The sequence below is a fragment of the Balaenoptera physalus genome, assembly GCF_965194825.1.
Source record: "Balaenoptera physalus genome assembly, chromosome: 1".
Taxonomy (NCBI): domain Eukaryota; kingdom Metazoa; phylum Chordata; class Mammalia; order Artiodactyla; family Balaenopteridae; genus Balaenoptera; species Balaenoptera physalus.
Window position 1 is genome coordinate 137,210,249 of NC_138882.1, and position 22,072 is coordinate 137,232,320.

At 35.8% G+C, this 22,072-nt stretch overlaps 2 protein-coding genes across 3 annotated transcripts in view; one reads left to right on the plus strand and one right to left on the minus strand.

The window, feature by feature from the left end:
• Positions 1-8,963, plus strand: part of RPE65 (retinoid isomerohydrolase RPE65) — a 28,123-nt gene extending 19,160 nt beyond the window's left edge. The window contains exon 14 of the mRNA XM_082420537.1: positions 1,108-8,963. Coding sequence (XP_082276663.1) covers positions 1,108-1,259 — 152 coding nt within the window. The 3' untranslated portion in view covers positions 1,260-8,963. The remainder of the gene's footprint in view (positions 1-1,107) is intronic.
• An 87-nt stretch (positions 8,964-9,050) lies between these two features.
• The window catches only part of LOC309641364 (uncharacterized protein), a 104,503-nt gene continuing 91,481 nt past the window's right edge, over positions 9,051-22,072 (minus strand). Inside the window, exon 6 of one of the 2 annotated variants that reach the window (XM_082421262.1) lies at positions 9,051-16,724. The gene's annotated coding sequence lies outside the window, so the exon portion shown is untranslated. Of the gene's footprint in view, positions 16,725-16,754; positions 20,800-22,072 lie in introns of those variants that run through there. The other variant, XM_082421264.1, reaches the window with a different exon arrangement.

A 22,072-nucleotide genomic window follows, 5' to 3' on the forward strand; every position in this document is an offset into this window, starting at 1 on the left:
GTCTGCTCTAGATGAAGGAGAGGAGGAAGAAGGAGCAGCATGCGGCCTAGGTTTTTGCCTTTCCTGACCTAGATACATTTCTGAAAAGGGATAGAGTTCTAAGGAGGGAAATTGAGTATTCTAACAGATCCAAGAGAATGAGGATGAGGCTTTGTGCTTCTAGTTTTGGTTTTTCCTTTTAGTAAGCTGGGGCTAGAAGGGGACCCAGAGCAACAGCCTATAAAACAGCAACTCAGTTACAAAGCGTCAGTCTTAGTTAACTATTGATTATCCGGGACAAGGAGGTAGGTTATCCTCTCTGGGATTAAAATATGGAAAACCACAGAGAAATGAATAAAATAAGGAATTGTAGAGCCGTTTTACGCTAAGTGATTTTACATATACAGCCTTCCCAGTCAAAACCGCAAAAAGTTTGTTCTTATTTTGTTTGAAGGAACTAAGCTTCCAGCTAGGTCTTGGAAATTATAGAAATAATATACCTTACTGTTTTCAAAGTCTTTTTTTTTTGGCCACACCGCTCAGCTTGCGGGATCCTAGTTACCCGACCAGGGATTGAACCCGCTTCCTCAGCAGTGAAAGCGCGGAGTCCTAACAACTGAACCACCAGGGAATTCCCAGAGTCTTTTAATATACATTTTTCACTTGATTGTCACAACATTCTTTTTTTGCCACAGGTAGAACAGGTGTTAAATCGTATGACACATACGATATCTGTATCGTATGATACAGATAAAAACACAGAAACATTCTGTGTTCATTCATTCATGTTCAAAACATTCATTAAATAAGAATTTAATGAATACTTACTATCATTGTAAGTAATCATTGTAGTAGGCTATTGGGATACAACAGTGGGCAAGACAGATAGGGTCACTCCCTTCTTAGAGCTTATAGTCAGGGGACATGAAAAATTTAAAATCCCTTTCAGGGTTGCCACATAGCCAGGTGGTAGAAGAGTCAGAACAAGATATCAAGTCATCTGGTTTTCTTTATTTGTCAATGTAATGCTTCCTTGCTTCCTGTATTATTTCAGTGACACTTAATCTAATGCTATGGGCTTTTTTTTTTTTTTAATTCAACATTGCCTTATTAACTTCTGATTAACAGGTGTAGTTCTGAGTGTGGTGGTGAGCCCTGGGGCAGGTCAAAAGCCCGCTTATCTCCTAATTCTGAATGCCAAGGACTTGAGTGAAGTTGCCAGGGCTGAAGTGGAGATTAACATCCCTGTCACCTTTCATGGACTGTTCAAAAAATCCTGAGCACATTCTAGCCTAATATGTTTCTGGTGACAAAACCCAGAAAAACATAGTCAGGTCTGCAGTCAGATTCTGTTCAGTTTTAGCCTGCTGTATATGAGTTTTAACTTGCAGATGCACACAATTTTGCAATGTTTTACAGAACGCACAGAGTTGAGTAAGCAATTCCTTTTAAAAAAAGTGCATATTTAGGTAATCATACTTTCCCTGTGAGACAGACACATCATAACTAAAAACTCTTTATATATTTATAATCAAAGAGCAAATGAATGTGGATTTATTAAACTTTTATTCCTATTATAAAAGTGTATTTTAGGTACCTATCTGCTCCAATTATTTTTTAACACTTAAAAGCCAGTCCTCTACACCTGATTTGTATGTGGTTTTGCCAAGTCAAAACAGTATCTTGCAAAAAGGCTTAATTATTAAATGTCAAACCAAACTTTTTCTCAAACCAGGGACTATCATCTAAGACAATCAGTGTAATTGTATGCATATATATGTAATTGTTCAAAGATTCTCAAGTTTTATAAACTTTAACATTTCCATTTAATATACTTAATATACTAAATAGCAATTACTACTATTTCTGATTTTATAATGAGGAAACCTATCTCATCCACTGAGGGCTCTCAACCAAATAATTTCTCAGAGATTATCTATTAAAAGCTTACATAACATCCAAGCAATTACATATAGTAGTGACTGTAATTTTTTTGAAAAACAGAGCATAAAATACTTACAAATATAATTTCTATTTAAAATCAGAGTATGGGGTAATAATGTGCGTGGGGGGGGGGGGTTATACTTTGTTGCCTCGTCTGCTTAATTATATTTAAGCACTGTGCAATCACCTGAAAGTGAAAAAAGAGAAATATTGTCATTAACTTTCCAATATTAATATATTTTAAGCACTTTTGTTTTTAAAATTATTCTCTTCTGAGCTACATATTGCAAATAATGAAGATTGACAAAAATGTTTATTCTATATCTTAATCCTGACATCTATTTTATGCTCAAAAGTATTACATATCATTGTATTTAAGATGATCAGCATTGTGTTTGACTAAGTAAAAACAGCTTGAAGGAACAGACTGACTAGTGTACTTGATGCATCCATTTGATTTCTTTATTTAGATGAAATGCAAACTCGTTTTTTAAAATTATAAATACTCATTAAAGCATACTTTTCAAAGAAAATCTAAAATTACAAGAAAGTGGAAATTATAAAGTAAAATCACACACAGCTCATCTAAGCTCAACTACTGGTCTTTTCCATCATTTTTCCCCCTGTGGATTTTTAATGTAATCATTATTTCTTTGTGGATAATTCCTAGGTAGAGCTAGATATCTCAAAAAAGAAAAAGAAAAATGCCAGAAAATAATGTGGAATATGTGACTATAGATAAACATCAGTCTGTTGTTTTTGTCTCTAGACATGGCGCATGAACATAGTTCCACAAAGAAGGCTATTTATCCATTTCTTTTAAAAATGAAGAAAATAAATTACTGAATAATTACTAAGTTTTATACTTATTTAAGTCTTTAAATTTTAAAGAATTCCCAAAACCGTCACTTCCTACACTTGCCAATCAGTCCCTGCCTCCTTCCCATTCCTTTTCCCTAAGCAAGTCTGGCAATTTGGTGTGCCCACTTCTCCTGTTGCAGGATCCTATTTTGAGCCCTGTGCTCTGTGGAGATCACCACAGTGTTAAGAAGGGAGAGAGGCACATCTGACTAAAACATTCTGACAATACCATTTCACCAAAATTGGAATTGTCTATATAATCATTGCTAATATTATACCAAGAAGGCTTAGGAGCTGTTTTCAATTGCAAAGATGGAATATGAGCTTTAAAAACTTACATTAGAATAAGGGAGATTTAAGTCAGGCAAGAAGGATTAACTTGGAAATTCAGATTGAAAAAATAAAGTAACCTGGTTTCTAAGAAGCAGAGGTATTCATCTAGGGGAATCTAGAGAATCATGTCCCATCCATAAACAAATAAATCTGTTTTAAGGGAAAAATTCAATTGAATTAAGATAAATAAACCTGTTAATAAGTAGTTATTTTTAAAATAAGTTGTTTAAAGTCAACTTTTTTCCATTTGGGGCACCTTACATTTGTCATAGCCAAGGAGAAAGGATAATAACATCTTTGACAATATCAAAAAGTAATTAGTAACTGATAACTGCCTCAGGGCAGATAATCTAGATAGAGTTCCTATACTACATGCTAAACCAGAAAAGATCAACAGACAGCAAAGCCAGCCTACCTTCCGACTAGGATTAAGAGAAAAATATCCCCTAAAGGATCCCCTAGGGAATGCCAAATCTGGTACAATTCAGTCTCAGTGGAAAAACAATCTCTGAAAGACAGGAGAAAAGGAAACTTTACTCATGGAGTGCCTTTTACTTTTACAGAAAAGTGGAAATTACCCCTAATACTATACCCACCATGATACTATCTTCACCATTTCAAAGATGAGGAAAGGGAGGACCAGTTACTTTTCTAATAGTAGCAAAACTTAAACTGAAATCTAAGCCTATCATTTCTTCCACTAAAAATTTGGTTTCTGATACTTTCTAAAATATTTCTACTAATTTAAAATTTATTTCAAATACAACCACTATCATACTACTTAGTCATCAAGTCTGGATGCAAATAAAATCTTTGACTGTTCAATACTTCCCACTATTGATTAGTGGGCCAAATGCTTCTTGAATAATAGTAACCAAGTAACAAGTATATATTATGCCAGGGATTCCACTAATTAGTCTTTATGTATAGATTTGATAATTCTATTTTGCAGATGAGGAAAGTGAAGCTCAATAAAGTTAAATAACTTGGCCACCTTTCCACACAGGATGAAAATCTGATTCCAAACATCATCTGTATCTGTTGGGCACTGTGAACTACTACCTTGAGGTAGTTCACAATTTCAACATTAGATCACTACATTCCTTTTGATGACATTTTAAAAAACTAGTCTTCCATTGGTTACTGTGAAAATATAAGTACCATACAAAAATTAATGTGGAACACAAAATAATAATGACTGTGTCCAATCTGATTCCAAACTTTGAGAAGTTCTGCCATGTCCAAAAGGTACTAGGCTATTAGAACAAATGTATATATTATGTTACTTGGACTTAACTATGTAATAAGCAGAGGTGTTACATATTTCTTTTAGAGTGCCATAAAAAAGTTACTCAGACATTAAAGGCTTTGTGAAGCTAGAATGTTAGAGAATCTCTGTTCAAGACTCTGGTTTTTAACTTAGTAGGTAAATCTTTAACCTCATAGGACCTAGTCTACAGGGTTGACTTAAATAAGTTCATAAATTCATCCTCAAAACAAGTCATTTTATATCAGTTCCAACATTAAATTTACATCAAAGAGCTTTACTTATCTAAGAAAAAGAAGAAAGATGAAACAATCATATCCAATATTTCTATGATTAGTTTGTTTGTGGACATTTCTTGTTCTAATATGTTCATAATATTATACTAGATGGATGATAAAATAAGTTTAAGAAGCTACCAACAAAAATCTCAAAACTTGCTGTTTCTCAAGTTTCTTTAACTTGGATTCATCCATATACATATCTTCATCTCCTTCCAGAAGGGGAGCAAAGGGGTATCTATCTCCCATTTACAAGAGCAACCCTTGCATTGGGACATAGGACTAAGAATTCAGGATCAAAGAATCTACCACACTAAAAGAAGAAACATTGCTAAGTGTTAGGGAATTATGTGAATAGTGCATTTGTATTAATGATCAACTAATCCAAGAAGCAATACATTATTGCTGAAGCTATTATAGAGTTGAATAAGTACTTAAAAACCTAGATGTGAAGGCTAAGCTTATGTGAAATGTAGAAGAGACTCAAATATTCTTCATAACCATGACTGGTTATGAGTTATTATTTCAGTGGCATAATGATTTGGGGGAGATATTAAGTACCTAACATAGTGCCTAAGACATAGTAGCTACTTAACAAAGGGTAGTTAATATTTTTAATTTGGGGTTTCAACAAACTTAACAGCTTTCTTTGCTACATGATTTTTCTTTAATATTTAAAGTATTTTATGGGACTTCCCTGGTGGCGCAGTGGTTAAGTCCGCCTGCCAATGCAGGGGACACGGGTTCGAGCCCTGGTCCTGGAATATCCCACATGCCACAGAGCAACTAAGCCCATGCGCCACAACTGCTGAGCCTGTGTGCCACAACTACTGAAGCCTGCGAGCCTAGAGCCCATGCTCCACAACAAGAGAAGCCACCGCAATGAGAAGCCCACGCACCGCAACGAAGAGTAGCCCCCGCTTGCCACAACTAGAGAAAGCCCGCGTGCAGCAATGAAGACCCAACACAAACAAAAATTAATTAATTAATTAATCAATTTTTAAAAAAATAGAGTATTTTATGATATCCTACATGGGAGAGAGTATAAAACATTCTCAACCTTATACAAGGATAGAACCATTTTTATTGACACATATCATGAGACGTATGTTCCAAAAAACAAGCTAGAATGCTGATAAACATCCAGTGCTTTTAAATTAAGATGTTAAGTGTAATCACCAGGGCAACCACTAATAAGGTAACTTAAAAAATGTACTAAATATTAAAATATACTCTAGAAATATTTAACAAAAAAGAACACAAGAGTGGAGGAAGAAGGAACAAAAAAGACAAAAGATACAGAAAGCAAATGGCAAAATGTCAGACAAAAATCATATCTTATCAGCAATTACATTAAATATAAATGGATTAAGCATGCCAATCATAAGGCAGGGATTGGCAGGATGTATTTTTTTTTAATGATCTAATTATATGTTATCTACAAGCAACACATTTTAGATTCAAAGGCATAAATAGGTTAAAAAAAAAAGGGATGGACAAAGATATACTATGCAAAAAGTAACCAAAAGAGAACTGAAATGGCTATACTAATATCAGAAGAAATAGACTTTAAGACAAAAATTGTTACTAGAGATAAAGACATTTTATAATGATAAAAGGGGTAAATTTATAACACATAAGGGAATTCTATGAACAACTCTATGCCAATAAATTAGGCAACCTAGATGGAATAGACAAATTTCTAGAAAGACAATAGCAACAAAAATTGACTCAAAAACAAATAGAAAATCTGAATATACCAATAAGAAGTAAAGAGATTGAATTAGTAATTTTAAAACTTCCCCAAAGAAATATCCAGGCCCACACTGCTTCACTCATGAATTGTACCAAACATTTAAAGAAGAATTAATACCAATTATTTGCAGACTTTTTCCAAAAGTGGACATAGAGGAAATACTTCCCAACTCATTCTATGAGGCCAAATTTACCCTGATAACAATATCAGATAAAAAAATCACAAGAAAAGAAAACCACAGACCAATATCACTTATGAATTTACATGAAAAATCCTCAATAAAATACTAACAAACCAAATTCAACAATACATAAACAGGACTCTACACCATAACCAAGTGGGATTTCTCCTAGGAATTCAAGAATTAGCTTAATATCCAAAAATTAATATAATGCACCATATTAATGGAACAGCAGACAAAGCCACATGATCATCTCAAAAGATGCAGACAAAGCGTTTTGAAAACATTCAACAATCGTTCATTTTAAAAAAATGAAGAAAAAATCACAAATAGAAGGGAACTTCTTCATCCTGATAAAGAATATCTATGAAAAACCCACAGTTAACATTATATTTTATGATGAAAGATTGAATTTTCTCCCCAAGATTAGGAACAGGATGTCTGCTCTCCCCACTACTATTCAACAGTGTACTGGAGGTTCTAGCCACAGCAATTAGGCAAAGAAAAGAAATAGAATGTATACAATTGGAAAAGAAGGAAAACTATTTACAGATGACATGATTTGTATGTAAAAAATTCTAAGGAATTCACTTTAAAAAACCTATTAGAACTAATAAACAAGTTCAGCAAAGTTGCAGGATACAAGATCAATATACAAAAATTAGTTGTATTTCTATATACTAGCAATGAACAACCTGAAAATAAAATTAAGATAGCAATTCCATTTACAATAGTATCAAAAAATAAAATATTTAGAAATAAACTTAATAAAATGTTTCAAGGCTTGTACACTGAAACTACAAAACACCATTGAAAGAAATTAAAGAATTCTCAAATAAATGGAAAAAGTCCCATTTTCTTGCATTGGAAGATTTAATATTGTCAAAATGGCATTACTACCCAAAATGACCTACAGATTCAATGCAATTTACATCAAAACTCCAGCTGTCTTTAAGCAGAAGTTGACGAGCTGATCCTAAAATTCCTAAGGACATACAAAGACCAAAAATAGCCAAAATGATCTTAAAGGGAAGAATAAAATTGAAGGATTCATACATTCCCACTTCAAAACCCACTACAAAGCTGTTGTAATTAAGACAGGGTGGTACCACCATAAGGATAGAGACATAGATCAAATTAACAGGGTCAAGAGTCCAAAAATTAACCCTCACATTTGGTCAAATGATTTTCAACAAGGGTAGCAAGATAATTCAATAGGGAGAGAATAGTATTTTCAACAAATGATGCTGGGAAAACTGGATATACACATGCCAAAGAATGAAGCTAGACCTCACGTCATATGTAAAAATTACCTCAAAATTGATCACAGAATTACATGTAAGTGCTAAAACTTCAAAACTCCTAGAAGAAATCATAAGGGTAAATCTCCATAACCTTGGTTTAGGCAGTGGTTTCTTAGATGTGATACCAAAAGCATAAACAACAAAAGAAAAAGGTAGATAAATTAGACTTTACAGATTTTTTTTTTTTTGGCCATGCAGGGAGGCATGCAGGATCTTAGTTCCCCAACCAGGAATCAAACCTGCACCCCCTATAGTCGAAGCGGGGAGTCTTAACCACTGGACTGCCAGGGAAGTCCCCTATGGAAATTTTAAAAATTTGTGCTTCAAAGAACTCCATCAAGAAAGTGAAAAGACAACCTACAGAAAGGGAGAAAACATTTGCAAAAATATATAGCTGATAAGAAACTTGTGTATCGGGGCTTCCCTGGTGGCGCAGTGGTTAAGAATCTGCCTGCCAATGCAAGGGACACAGGTTCGAGCCCTGGCCCGGGAACATCCCACATGCCGTGGAGCAACTAAGCCCATGTGCCACAACTACTGAGCCTGAGCTCTAGAGCCCATAAGCCACAACTACTGAGCCCACGTGCCACAGCTACTGAAGCCTGCGCGCCTAGAGCCCATATTCTGCAACAAGAGAAGCCATGACAATGAGAAGCCCGCGCACCGCAACAAAGAGTAGCCCCTGCTCACCACAACTAGAGAAAGCCCGTGCACAACAACAAAGACCCAACACAGCCAAAAATTAATTCATTAATTAATTTTTAAAAAGAAACTTGTGTATAATATATACATATATACATTTATATATATTCTAATAATATTCCTAGAAATATTTATTAATAATTGTTATTCACTCGTATTTCAAAGCTCGCTTTGACGAAAGCTTAGTCATTTAAAAATTGTACGTGTCATTGTGTCCGCTTCCCATCATATATTTTATAAAATAGAGAATACATAATACTTGACATCCTTTTAGAATAACAGAATCTTAAAATTGAAAGAACTTGAGAAGTCATCCAGGCCAGCCTTTATCTGGTATAATTCTTTTTCACATTTTAGGGAAGGGATTATCTAATCTCTTTTTCAACCCCCTGGTGACAAGAACCCATTATTTCTGAGACAGTGGGTACACTAATTTACAAATCTATTTGTGAGAAAACTAGTTTTTACTGAGACAAAACCTACTTACATTAGGATTATAAACAATAACTCTGTTACCAAGAGGAAGAGCAGGAAAATCTTGCTTTGTTCTAAGAAAGTGGTGCTTGTGAATATTTTTTATGTTAGCCTTTAGATAACAGGTATATTCAAAGTATATAAACCACAATATCACAAACAGTCCACTAGTAAATAGTCACTAAGATATTAAATTTTGTGGCCTTAAAAATTAAATGGTAGAACCATAATGCCTCAAACTAGAAATGTGTTTAAACGTCATGTAAGAGAGATGTGTCAAATGGAGACATTTATTTTTTTCTGACTTCAGGGGAATTCACTTGCACTAATAAACTTAACATTTAAGAAAAATATTAGTAAATTAACTTTATGGTATAAATAGCTAGAGTTTTACATGAAGTTATAAGTAATCCTTGACAACGTAAATGTTGAAGATAAAAGTTACTATAAGACATGTAATGAAAGAGCTTTGGCAAGGCTCTATTGCTATCCATAGGATTATGAAAGCCTCCTCACCTCTCTCTCTCCAGTGTCCTCAAAATGAGAGGGACTGGACCATATTATCTTTATGGTTCCTTCTAGCTTTGATAATTCTGTATAGGATGCATACATTAGGAGAGCATAGGGGTTATTCTATATTGATTTAGAATTAAATAATATCTTCAGTATTTACTGATAATCAGCTGTATGCCAGGCTCTCTATTCCAAGCACAGTGGTGAAACAAAATAGGCAAATATCCCTTACATCGTGGAGCTCATGTTCTAGTGATTGAGCAGAAAGGCACAACGTAAGTAAGTAAAAATATGTATGTTTGACAGTGGTTAGTGTTAAGGAGAATAAATAAAGTAGGAAGGAGGTATATGAAATATTGGGAAGGGATTAAAACTTTAGATGGGATGGCTAGGCAAAGTCTTAATTAGGTGAAATTTTAGTCATGCCTGAGGAAAGAATCTACAACGGAGTGAACTAGTGAAGTATGAAGATGAAAGCAGAGAGGTCTAGGGACGTGGGAGGTTGGTGAGATCATGTGGACTTTCAGACTGCAAGCCATTGGAGAGTTAAACAGAGGTGTAAGGTGATCTGGTTTACAATTTAACATCATCTTTTGGGTAGCTATTCAGAGACTATACTGCAGTGGAACAAGCCAGAGATAAGGAGGCTGTTAAGAAGCTACTGCAATAATCCAAGTGAGAGAGGATGGAGGTTTGGACTAAGGAAGTGATGAAGGTGATGAGAAGTGGAATTCTGGATATATTGTGAGGATAGGGCCAACACAATTTGCTGACAGATTTGGTTGAGGGGAAACAGTAAAGAATCAAAGATAACACCAAAATTTTTGTCCTTAGCACCTGGAAGGATAGAATTACCATTAATGAAAAAGTCAGTATGAGGAGCTGGTTTAGTGACAAATATCAGAAACGGTTTTTGAAATGTTAAGTTTGAGATATCTATAGGAATCCACATGACATCTCAAGTAAGCTGCTGGTTATAAGTTTCTGGAGTTGAGGAGAAGTCAGGTCTGCAGACAAATATTTGAGAGTCATTACCACATATACGGTATGTAAAGCCATGAAATTAAGTAAGATCAACAAGGCAAAGGATAGAGAAAGGGAAATAAAGAGTTTCAAAGACTGAGCTCTGGGGTGCTCCAACATTTAGAAGTCAGGGAGATGAGAAGGGATTAACAATGAAAATTTTAAAAGAGTAGACAGAAATATACAAGAAAAACAGTCAAGGTGGGTGTTATAGAAGCAAAGTGTTTTAAGAACAAGTGGGTGACCATCTGTGTTAAATACTAGGAGAGGTCAAGTTAGAGAAGGATTGAGAATTGACCTCATCTCCTCATTTAACTTAGCAATGTGGAAGTCATTGGCTGACTTTGTTAAGAGTAGTTTCTGCAGATTGGTGGGAAAAGATACTTGACTGGTATAGGTGCAAGAATGAATGAGGGGGAAAATTGGAGATATAAAGCATAGGAAACACCTTCAACAAGTTTTTCCATAAAGGGAAGAGCAGTGAGATGATAGTGGGGGCGACTGGGAGAAATTTGGATCCAAAAAGCTCTTTTTAATTGAAGAAATTATGGCTTATTTATATGCTGTTAAGAATGATCTGGTAGAGAGGGGAACATGATGATTTGGTAGAAACAGTGGGATATTTCTGGGGCAATGTCCTTGAACAGGCAAGAAAAAAATGGAATCTGGGGCACATATACTTTGGATAGGCTGAGGAAGTTTAGTACTAATGCAAAAAACTTATTATAATGAATAGACATGGAATTTAAGCAGAGTGAGACAGGAAGATAAAAAATGATCATTAGGATAGGGTCAGTGGTCATGTCAGGCCAAGCTATTTTGGGAGTTAGAGAAAATAGAAGGCAATGGTTGTAAAATAGAGTGTGTGAAATTGAGATTATAGTTTGCAGTAAGAGGTATAACAAGATTAAGAATAGGACATGGGAATGAGTGACCAAGGAAGTGTAAAGGAGAGGAGTCAAACAACCTATGATACCAGAGCACAGGTACAATCATCTAAATGAATGTTGAAATTCCCAAGAATTATGACAAAAGTGGCATTGAATGGGAAGAGAATGATCCAATAGCTAAATGTTCAACAGATGAAGGGTAACAACCTAGAAAATGCTTAAATAATTACATTAGGAGAAATAATAGATGGTAAAATCCGATAACATGAGATTTAAGCTGGATGTTTTTTATGGAGGAGAAAGAGAGAAACGGCCTGAAATGCCAGGCCCCATGGTATGTTTCCGGGAACATATGTCCTCTTAATACATGATTCTTCTCTTTGTTCCCATATGCCCCATGTACCTTTCTTCTAAGTCACTTACCATAATTGTTTCATAATTAATTGTTACCCACTAGACTCTAAACTCCTTAAGAGTAGAATCTTTGTTTTATTTATATTTGTGTCTCAGTAGCTAGCACTGTGCCTGGTACTTAATAAGGACTTAAATATTCATTGGGTGAGTGAATAAATGAACAAATGAATAAAGACCAAACTGCTATTTGTATCTATGAATGAAAATCTCACATGAAATTTTAAATGTAAGTTTCTTGACCTTAAATATCCATTTGACTATTTCCAAAGACCAAATGTATAAGGCGTTTACAAAGTTGTCCACATCAGTCTCTAAACATAGACTCAGTATCCATTTGCTATTCTCTTATCATGAGAGTCGCTAATAATCTGTATTTCAGTATATTTTCATTGTATGAAGGAATCCTAGGTTCCTAAGAAAGTGGTGTTAGACCACTATCAGTAGCATCTAAGAAAATAAAAGGTTAGGGTTTAAAAATCCTAAGAAGCAAAATAACTTTCACTATAATGCTAGCCCTGTCTCATTGTGGTTATAGCTACAGGCTTCATGGCAGAACTATTGCAGAACTTTTACAGCCACATCTTTCATCTGAACCAAGCAACCATTGTCTAAACAGCCATTGCAATCAGAGACCAAAAAACTCTAGAGCAGGAGGTCTCCATGGGGGTGAAACAACCATAGGGGAATTTTGGAAATATATAAGGCACATTGTGTCATCAGGAAGATGGAAAAAGGAACACACCGATAACATTTTAAGCCAATCCAGAGATGTCAATTTTCCTGTAATCTAGGGGACTACTGATCAAAGAAGAACTCTGTACTCTTTGTAACTTCAAATATCATGCTAGACATTTAGAAGAGTGAAAAATTTGTTCATAATTATTAGATCCTAGAACATGACTCAATTTTACATTTAAATCTACTATTTTTTCCTTGATTTTAATATACACAGAAATTGCCAGGAATACATGACCATGTGTAAAGAGGGAAAATTATCCTTTATTGGTTTGAGATTTTGATAGTTGACAGTTTCATATGATTATGTCACTGATGGCAAAACCACTCTGAGTTGCCAATACAGCAAAGCTGTGTGAGTTTATATTTGCAGCTGTTGCATTTGTGGTGATTCTGCATAAAGGTGCAAGCCTCTAGGCACTCATGTGTTCTAATGGAGTTGTTCCCCTATATTTCCTACCAAAATACATATTATTTTATCAAAATTTGTTTTTTCACACTTTCTCGTTCATATATATATATATATATATATATATATATATATATATGAATTGTGTGATGTTATTATATAGCTTTAAAATTATGTGTACAATTGGGTTATATCACCTATTTCACTTCAAATTAGTAAAGGTGATGTTACAAAATCTAAGTTATTAAAAAACTTTTCTATAGAAATACTGTTTGAAATCATGAAGGTTAAGAAATTCTGCTGTAGAGCAGCGGTGTCCAATAAAACTTTCTGCAATGATGGAAATGTCCTATATCTGCATTGCTCAATGCTGTTTGCACTAGCTACTTGTGCCTATTGAAATGTGAGTATAAGGAACTGAATTTTTAATTGGCATTTTTATAAGCAAGGAAACCCAGGGTCAATATCCTTTTGAGGATATTGGGAAGGATAAACAGGGCTCATGACAGGGAAAAGTAATGGATATGTTTGGACCAATTCAGAGGGCCCTGTGTAAGGATTTTGGTTTTGATCTGCTAGCATGTGAGAAATCATTGTTGATATGACCATATGAATCAAATTATTAGTATAGTATCAGGCCAAATTCAGCCTACTCTCTTTTTCATTATGGTTGAAGCTATTACTAGAAGATTGATTTTTAACAGAAAAACTGTAGATGAAATTTTATAGTAGAATGTCTTATAGCTATAAATCATCACTGAAAATTCCCATTTCCATAGAATAAAGAAAAACGTTTCCACATAACTGAAGCATGTGTAGGAAATAAATATTGCCTCGGGGATCAAGATTTTCATCACGTATATTTTTTTAAAATACTGGCTTTGTGTTGGATACTTTGAACAGCTAAATAATTTAAATCTCCTACATAGTAGCTACAAATAGCTTTTGTTGGTTATCTGAAGGAATAATATGCTGAAATATGAATGAGAGAAGTCATTAATCACACAAAGTGTCAGTGCACTAGAATTTGGGAGAGCTGTTTCTCCATATGTGGATGATGGGCAAGAAGACTAGGGCAGGTTCTCCTCTAGCGAGTGGTGAAGAGTTAGGTTTGGTGATAGACTTGGGTTTGAATCCTGGCTCTGCCATTTCTGAGCTAGGTCTGGTGCCCCATTGGTAAAAAGGGGTTAATGAAAGCCCCTATTTCACATGTTCACTGTGAGGATGAAACAAGAGGAAGCATGTAAAGTGTTAAGAGCAGTGTCTGAAACTAGAGGAGCACCAAGTAAATGTTGGTTGTCATGGTTAGATGTTTGTAGAGGGGTAGGTTTTGGGGAGGTTTTCTCAGATGTTCTCTCAAGCAGCAAAAAGGGTTTTAGAGTCAGATGGATCTGGACCAGAATCCACATTCTTCCATATATTATCTTTGTGAACTTTGACAGTTTATTTAAAACTTTCATCTATAAAATGGAACAACAAGGGTAAGTACCTTGTTTCCTTCTCTAGAACATAAGTACCTTGAAGGGAAATGCTACATCTTATCATTCTTCATATCATTCTTGACATACTGCTGTACTTAAGTTCTCAATAAACAGTATTTGTTCACTAACTGATAGAGTGTACTCAGAGCCTCAAAGGACAGGAACACAGGCTCTGCATTCTGAGGAGCCTTGCATGGCACATTTTGGGACACATAGTAGATCCTTAATAAGTAGATCTTTTGAGAGCACGTGGACTGCCTAAACTTTATCTGAGATCTGTCATGCACTTTTTAATTCTGAAAGGGAGAGAATGACTGCTGTATTTATAAAAAGCTTGCTAAGTCATAGTATACTGGTAAGGTAGCTAATGTTCCTGATTTGCTAATTTGCTTATTTGCTTTTTAATGAGTAAACCAAAGTTCAGAAAAAGTAACTTGCCCAAATGTACTCAACTAGTAAGTAGTGGAGGAGACATCAGAACTCAAACCTATCTGACTTCAAAGTCCATCCTTTCCTACCATTCTTCATTGCATCTAAATTAAGGAAAGATAAAAGAATGGCAAAAACACAACCCAGTTTAAAGGGTATTAGAGGAAACTGAAATAGGCTCAAGTTAGTGTCTATATCTACTACTACCTACACATGCGTTCATCCCCCTTCATAGTAAACTAGGCTGCAGAGTGTAAAGGAGTAAGTATCAGAAGCCCTGGGTTCTAGCCCTATTTTGCTTCTCATAAGCTATGTAACCTGAAGCAAAACACTCACGTAAAATGCCCTGAAGTTTGTCCACAAAGTTGCAAGAATTATACCTGCCCTAACAGCCCTCCAAGATTATTCTAAGACAAGTGAGATGACATATATAAACATCTTTGGTAAACTGAGGAGACGGATTCAAGTGTAAGGCACTGATTCAAATAATCTAACTGTTCGTTTTGAGAGTAATTAAATAGACCAATTAGCAGTGAAGTTTTAAAAACATAATAAACAAAACCAAATCACAAAGAAGAAGTCAAGTCACTTTTACTCCTGTTATTGAAAGCAGCTTTTTTGTCATCCACAGAGGTTGCTTGGGAAACCACTGCAAGTGGATTACAAATATGTTGACTGCCAGCTCTGCTCACAACCACCACACACACACACACACACACACACACACACACTTCACATTGCTTCCCCAACACAGACTCGCTTCACAAAATGTTCGTAAGAGTGATCCCAAAGGGGTTTTGGAGTGAGAATCAAAAGGTTGAAGAGAAAAAGGAACAAGAACAAACAGGGCCATACAGTTATGTCAAGTTCACCCTGTTTCCTGTAATCAAAAGGGAAGGTTTGTTTAACTGCACAAACAGTGGCCATGAGGAAACACCATTCCTAAAACACGACAAACAGTAAAATTCATTCTGCCTCCATAGAACAAAAGGTCCTCCGCTGAAGTATTTGTTGTTTGGAAGCCACCGTGGAGAGGAAGATTCTTCAGTATGCCCAGATCACTCACCATTTGAAAAGAGCTTTGATTCTCAAAAAACTCTGTGAAGTAGGCAAGGCAAATAAATATTCTTTGTTTACTCAACCCTTTCGCTCAACTAATATTATTGAGCAACCACTATGTTCCAAGTACTGTCTGGACCAGTGAAGGTGGAAATGTTCTATACCATGTTGTCTGATGCTATAATCACTGGCCACATAGGACTGTTGAGCACTTTAAATGTGCCCAGCATTTTTACCCACCCTCCCAAGTTGGGCCCCAACAAGAGTCCAGCCCCGCGTTGTCTGAGCCAAAAGAACGAAACCAAGTTTTGTTCAGAAGCAAAGGAAAGTTTGCTTTGTTGATCAAAGAATGGAGAGGTGAGAGTTGCGCTCTAGAGCACAGGCTCTCCCGGACAGGCCGTGGGCGGGGCTGCTTTATAGGGGTTTCCCGGCAGGGCGGGGGCGGGGGCGGGGCTCTCACGGGTCTGGCCCTGCTGCGCAGCTCCCGGCACTCGCTGCAGACGTCGGGTGCCGGGGGGCGCGGCGTCTCTGCACACGGCCCGCCGCCGCCAGCTTGGGTGGAGGTGGCCTGCATGGAGACTCGGCACAGACCCCTGAGCGGAGGTGCTGGCTCAGCTGTTTAGTACTAGGAACTCTGGTCTGAAGAGCTGGGGGCTAGGCCTCCGCACATGGCACCCTATAAGCAAATGAAACTGGACGAAGCACAAAGGAAAAGAAAAAAAAAAGGTTAGACTTTATCTTATTACCCAAATTCTATTTTATTTATTTATTTATTTTTGGCTGTGTTGTGTCTTCGTTGCTGCGCGCGGGGTTTCTCTAGTTGCTGAGAGCGGGAGCTACTCTTCGTTGTGGTGCGCAGGCTTCTCACTGCAGTGGCTTCTCTTGTTGCGGAGCATGGGCTCTAGAGCGCAGGCTCAGTAGCTGTGGCTCACGCACATAGTCGCTCCGCGGCATGTGGGATCTTCCCGGACCAGGGCGTGAACCCGTGTCCCCTGCGTTGGCAGGCGGATTCTTAACCACTGCGCCACCAGGGAAGTCCCCAGATTCTATTTTTAATTCCTGGGAATTTTTCATGGGTTTTACAGGTGACAGCATAACTGAGGAATTGAATTTTTTTTTTTTTTTTAACCGGAACTGAAGTTTTAATTGGCTTTTTTGTAAGCAAAGAAACGCGGTCTCAACAAGTCAATTAGCTGCTTTCACCAATATCTCCTCTTTCTACCTCCACCCTTTCTTCTCAAGGATCAAAGCACAGTCCTGAAGCAACTCTCTTTGCCTGACTCTTGCCCTGACTTTCATAACTGTCCATGTGGATGGCCAACTGGTTCTAACCAGTGGAGAAAACAACCACTTTACACGCCCAAGGTGGATCTGCCTGCCCCCCTGGATACATGTCTAGTTTCCATATTCTGGTTACACCGAGACTGACTTGTCTCATCATCTACCAACCCCAATATTTCCAATGTGTTGCTGACCATACTCTGGAGAAATGTATAATATACCTGGACAGGTGAGGTATAAATATCCAGGAGCCAGCAAATCATATTTCCCTCAAAAAAGCATCCTAGGATGAGGAGGAAGAGAAGCATGCTAAACTAAGAAAGTATCATGTGATAGGATTTTAAAGATGAGTGAAGGGAAAAAAAAAGGATTTCTTGTTCAGGTCTTCCTTATTCTTTTAAGGGTACAGAACAGATACAATAATATAAATATTAACAGTAACACATTGAGCACTTATCATGCCAGGCTCTATTCTAAGTAAGTGTATAATGTCGTGCAATCCTTCCCCAATACCTATTTCACAGATGAGAAAGCTGAGGCACAAAGAGGTTATGAGACTTGCCTGAGGTCTCACTTTGTTAGGAGCAAAGCTAGGGCTTGGACCAAGGCAGTCTGGCTCCAGAGTTGTCACTCTCAACCACCAGCTCTGCTGCTCCTCAATACTACACTGCTGCTACCACTGTACTAATTCTATCTCTGCTGCTGCTGCTGCTGCTACTACTATTACATCAGGAGTCCCCAACCCCCCCACAGTGGACCCCCCCATACTGGTCCGTGGCTTGTTAGGAACCTGTTAGGAGCACAGCAGGAGGTGAGCAGCGGGTGAGCAAGCGAAGCTTCATCTGCTCCCCATCGTTCACATTACCACCTGGACCATCCCCCGCAACCCTGGTCTGTGGAAAAATTGTCTTCCACGAAACCGGTCCCTGGTGCCAAAAAGGTTGGGGACCGCTGTACTACATTATACTGGTTAAGAGCAGTCTCTGAAGCCAGGTTGTCCAGGGTTAAACTCCAGTTTCAACACTCACTAGTACTGACTTAGCAAGTTACTTAACTATTCTGTGCCTTGGTCTCACCCATAAAATGAGGGTGATTATGGTATCTACTTCATACGATTATTCTGATTTTTAAATAAAGTAATATATATAAAACATTTAGAACAAGTCCTGGCACATAATAAGAGTTCAATAATGTAATGTTACCATCTTGGCTTAGTTGGGGCAATTCATATAGTCATCTGAAAATTTGTTTGCAGTTTATCATTTGTTTCAATTATTTCCAAGAACACCTGACCAGGGGAAACTATTAATTCCTGATCCAACACTCTCTGGTGTCACTCCAAAATAACAAACTAATAAAATACTTAGATAATAAAACTGGATGTAGGGACTTCCCTGGTGGTCCAGTGGTTAAGAATCTGCCTTCCAATGCAGGGAACGCGGGTTCGGTCCCTGGTCGGGGCACTAAAATCCCACATGCCTCGGGGGCAACTAAGCCTGCGCGCCACAACTGTTGAGCCTGTGCCACAACAAGAGAGAAGCCCGCACGCCGCAACAAAAGATCCCACGTGCTGCAACTAAGATCCAATGCAGACAAAAATAAAATAAATAAATACATTTTTTTTAAAAAAACGATGTATTAAACAAGTTGTTCTCACACCTCTCTAGAAACTCAAAATTCATGATGTGACCAGCACATTTAAACATACCCAGTAAATATTCGTTAAATATCTGTGATGATGGTATATGATCTGTATAATTTGCCTCTTAATTACCATGAAAATTTTTAACTCAAGCACTAAACAATGAGCTTCCCTGGAGAAAATGAATTTGCCTGATATAAGCAAAGTATTTTAAAATATTTTAACAGTTTTTTTGTCTGTTTGTTTTATAAATACACTTTATCAGATTAAGGATGTCTCCTTCTATTTCATATTTCCCAAGAGTTTTTATTATGAATAGATGTTGACTATTAACGTGATTTTTTGGTGTTTATCAACATATGATGTGTCTTCTATATTTTGTTGATGTGATGAATAAAACTGATTTTCTAAATTTGCATTATTAGAAATAAACCCAAGTTGGTTATATTTTATTATTCTTTTTATAAATTTCTGGATTTGGTGTCCCAATGGTTTATTTAGTAAGTGTATTGTATCATGTTATCCTTCCCCAATACCTATTTCACAGATGAGAAAGCTGAGGCACAAAGAGGTTATGAGACTCGCCTAAGGTCTCACTTCTTATTAGGACTTTTACTTGGATTTAAAAAGATGGGCCTGAGTTTTCTTTTTTTAAGTTCTTGTCAGGTTTAAGCTTATATAGGTGTCACAAAAAAAGTTGGTAAGTGTTCTTTTTGCCCCTATTTTCTAGAAAAGCTTGTGTAAGATGCATTATTTCTTTCTTTATATATTTTGAAAAACTCATTGGTAATGCTGTTTGAAGTTTTCTCTATGGAAAGCTGTTTAATTATGCATTAAATTTTTTTAGCAGTTATATAATTCCTTGATTCGTATGTCTTCTCTCACTTTTGGTAAGTTTTATTTTCCTAGAAATTTGTCTATTTCATTTAAATTTTCAAATGTTCTAACAAAAATTTGTTCATAATGCACTTTTATGGTTCTTTTTAATGTCCCCTTTTTCATTCCTTCTCACTTTTTTATAACTTCTCACTTTTTGTCTTCATAATTTTCATCTGACACTTATCAGTTTTATTAGTCTTTTCAAAGAGACAGTTTTTTACTCTGTCCATTTTATTATATACTTTTTCTCCATTTCAGTGTTTTCTGCTTTTATTATTTATTTTCTTTCTCCTGCTTACTATGTTTTTAATTTGTTGTTATTTTTGTAACATCTTGGGATGACTACTTAGATTGTTGGTCTGTTCTTTGTATGATTTCAATCTTTTGGATTTTGTTTGAGAAACTCAGGGTCACATTCCTAAACCAGGGTAGGCCCCCGAGTTATGGTTGGTCACTGCATAATGCTCAGCATGAATTGGTCAGAAGAATTGATCCATCTTTATAATGCTCAAATTATAATTACTCAGTCTCCATGAAACTAGCCTGCCGTTTACCTGTGTTTTGAATAGTACCTTTTGAGAACATCTAATTTGTTCATCTCTTTTCCTACTAAGAATGCAGAATGGCTCCTCCCAGGTCTTCAACAGAGATATGTTCTTTTGTAGCAGCTTTTACTAAAGCTGGCCCATCTAGGAACATAGACTCAGTTGTGTTTACAATTATACATTCCTCAGGTTAGGCTAGGAATGTAGGCAACTCCTGCTACACAAGAACCACACACCACTGCTACCTAAACTAAATGAGAGAAGTAAACAAAAGTCATTATTTTTCAGGCCTTAAGATTATATTGTTATATTTATCTTCTATGCCAATGTCTGAACAATTCATCTTATAAAACAATAAAATAAAACTTTTAAGAACATGATAATACCCAGCCTTGGTAAGAATGTAGTGAAATTGGTCCCCTCATACATTTCTGGTGGAATAGGTGAGAGTATAAATTGGTATAAACTTTCTGGAAACAATTTGTAAAAATATATCAAAAGAAATAAGGAAATTAATAACCCTTTTATTCAATAATTTCACTAAGTAATCTAGCCTTTAAAAAAATGTGTCAACATTTCATAATGTGTGCAAATGTCAAATCACTATGTAGCACACTTGAGACTAACATATCATATGTCAGTATTTTCAATAAAAATTTTAAAATTTAGGTCACAGAGAATAAAAACATATCAAATGACTTTACTATAATGAAATATTAGGAATAACCTAAATTTCCAACAAAAGATAAATGACTGAGCAAATTATAATACATCTATAAAATTTAATATTATGAAGCCATTGTTGATGACTATGGAGATAACATAGCAAATGAGGAAAATCCAGATGATGTTGATGTAAAGTTAAACACACAACTTACAAAGATCACGTGCATACCCTGATTATAATTATGTAAACATATGTACACAAAAAGAATAGTAGAAAGGAATGTATCAGAAAAATAATAATGTTTTATCAGTATTATATGGTGATTGTTTTCATTTTTTAGAATTTTGGTTTTTTTTTCAGTCACTATGATAATTTTATAATGAAAACACGAGTTTTCAAAGGAAAGACAAATTCAAATATTTAAAATGATTTGTAAGTAGCAATTTTATAAATAGAACCTAAAATGTTATCTAAATAATTTATTAAATATATATATTTTTTTTAATCCTACATAGTTAAAAATTGTGTAGTTACCTGTGGTATGTTCATTGAAGGTATTAACACTATGTTCTATGTATCAGTCTACCACCATGGAAAAAATGTCTGCCTGAGATGAGAACCAAACAGATATAAAGTAACAAGTTCCTCAGAAGCCTTCAGTTAAGACTTTAAAAATAAGAATCAGTTTCTATTCAAAAATTTGTAAGTTGAAACAAACGATTAACCTTATGTCATACATCTTTAAATTTTCTACTCAGCATTCTAAAACTATAACTAAGGTAAAAATTTTTATTCTAAATTTTAAAATATTAAAATACTTTCAAAATATTACTGACAAGAGTTTTTAAAAATGGGAACAGTCGTAAACATAAGGAAAACTAAGTACTTACACTTTTTCCTTTACTTAAAAATACTTTTTTTTGGATCTGTCTCCCAAAGCAAAGGAAATAAAAGCAAAAATAAACAAATGGGACCTAATTAAAAGCTTTTGCACAGCAAAGACAAGCATCAACAAAACAAAAAGAC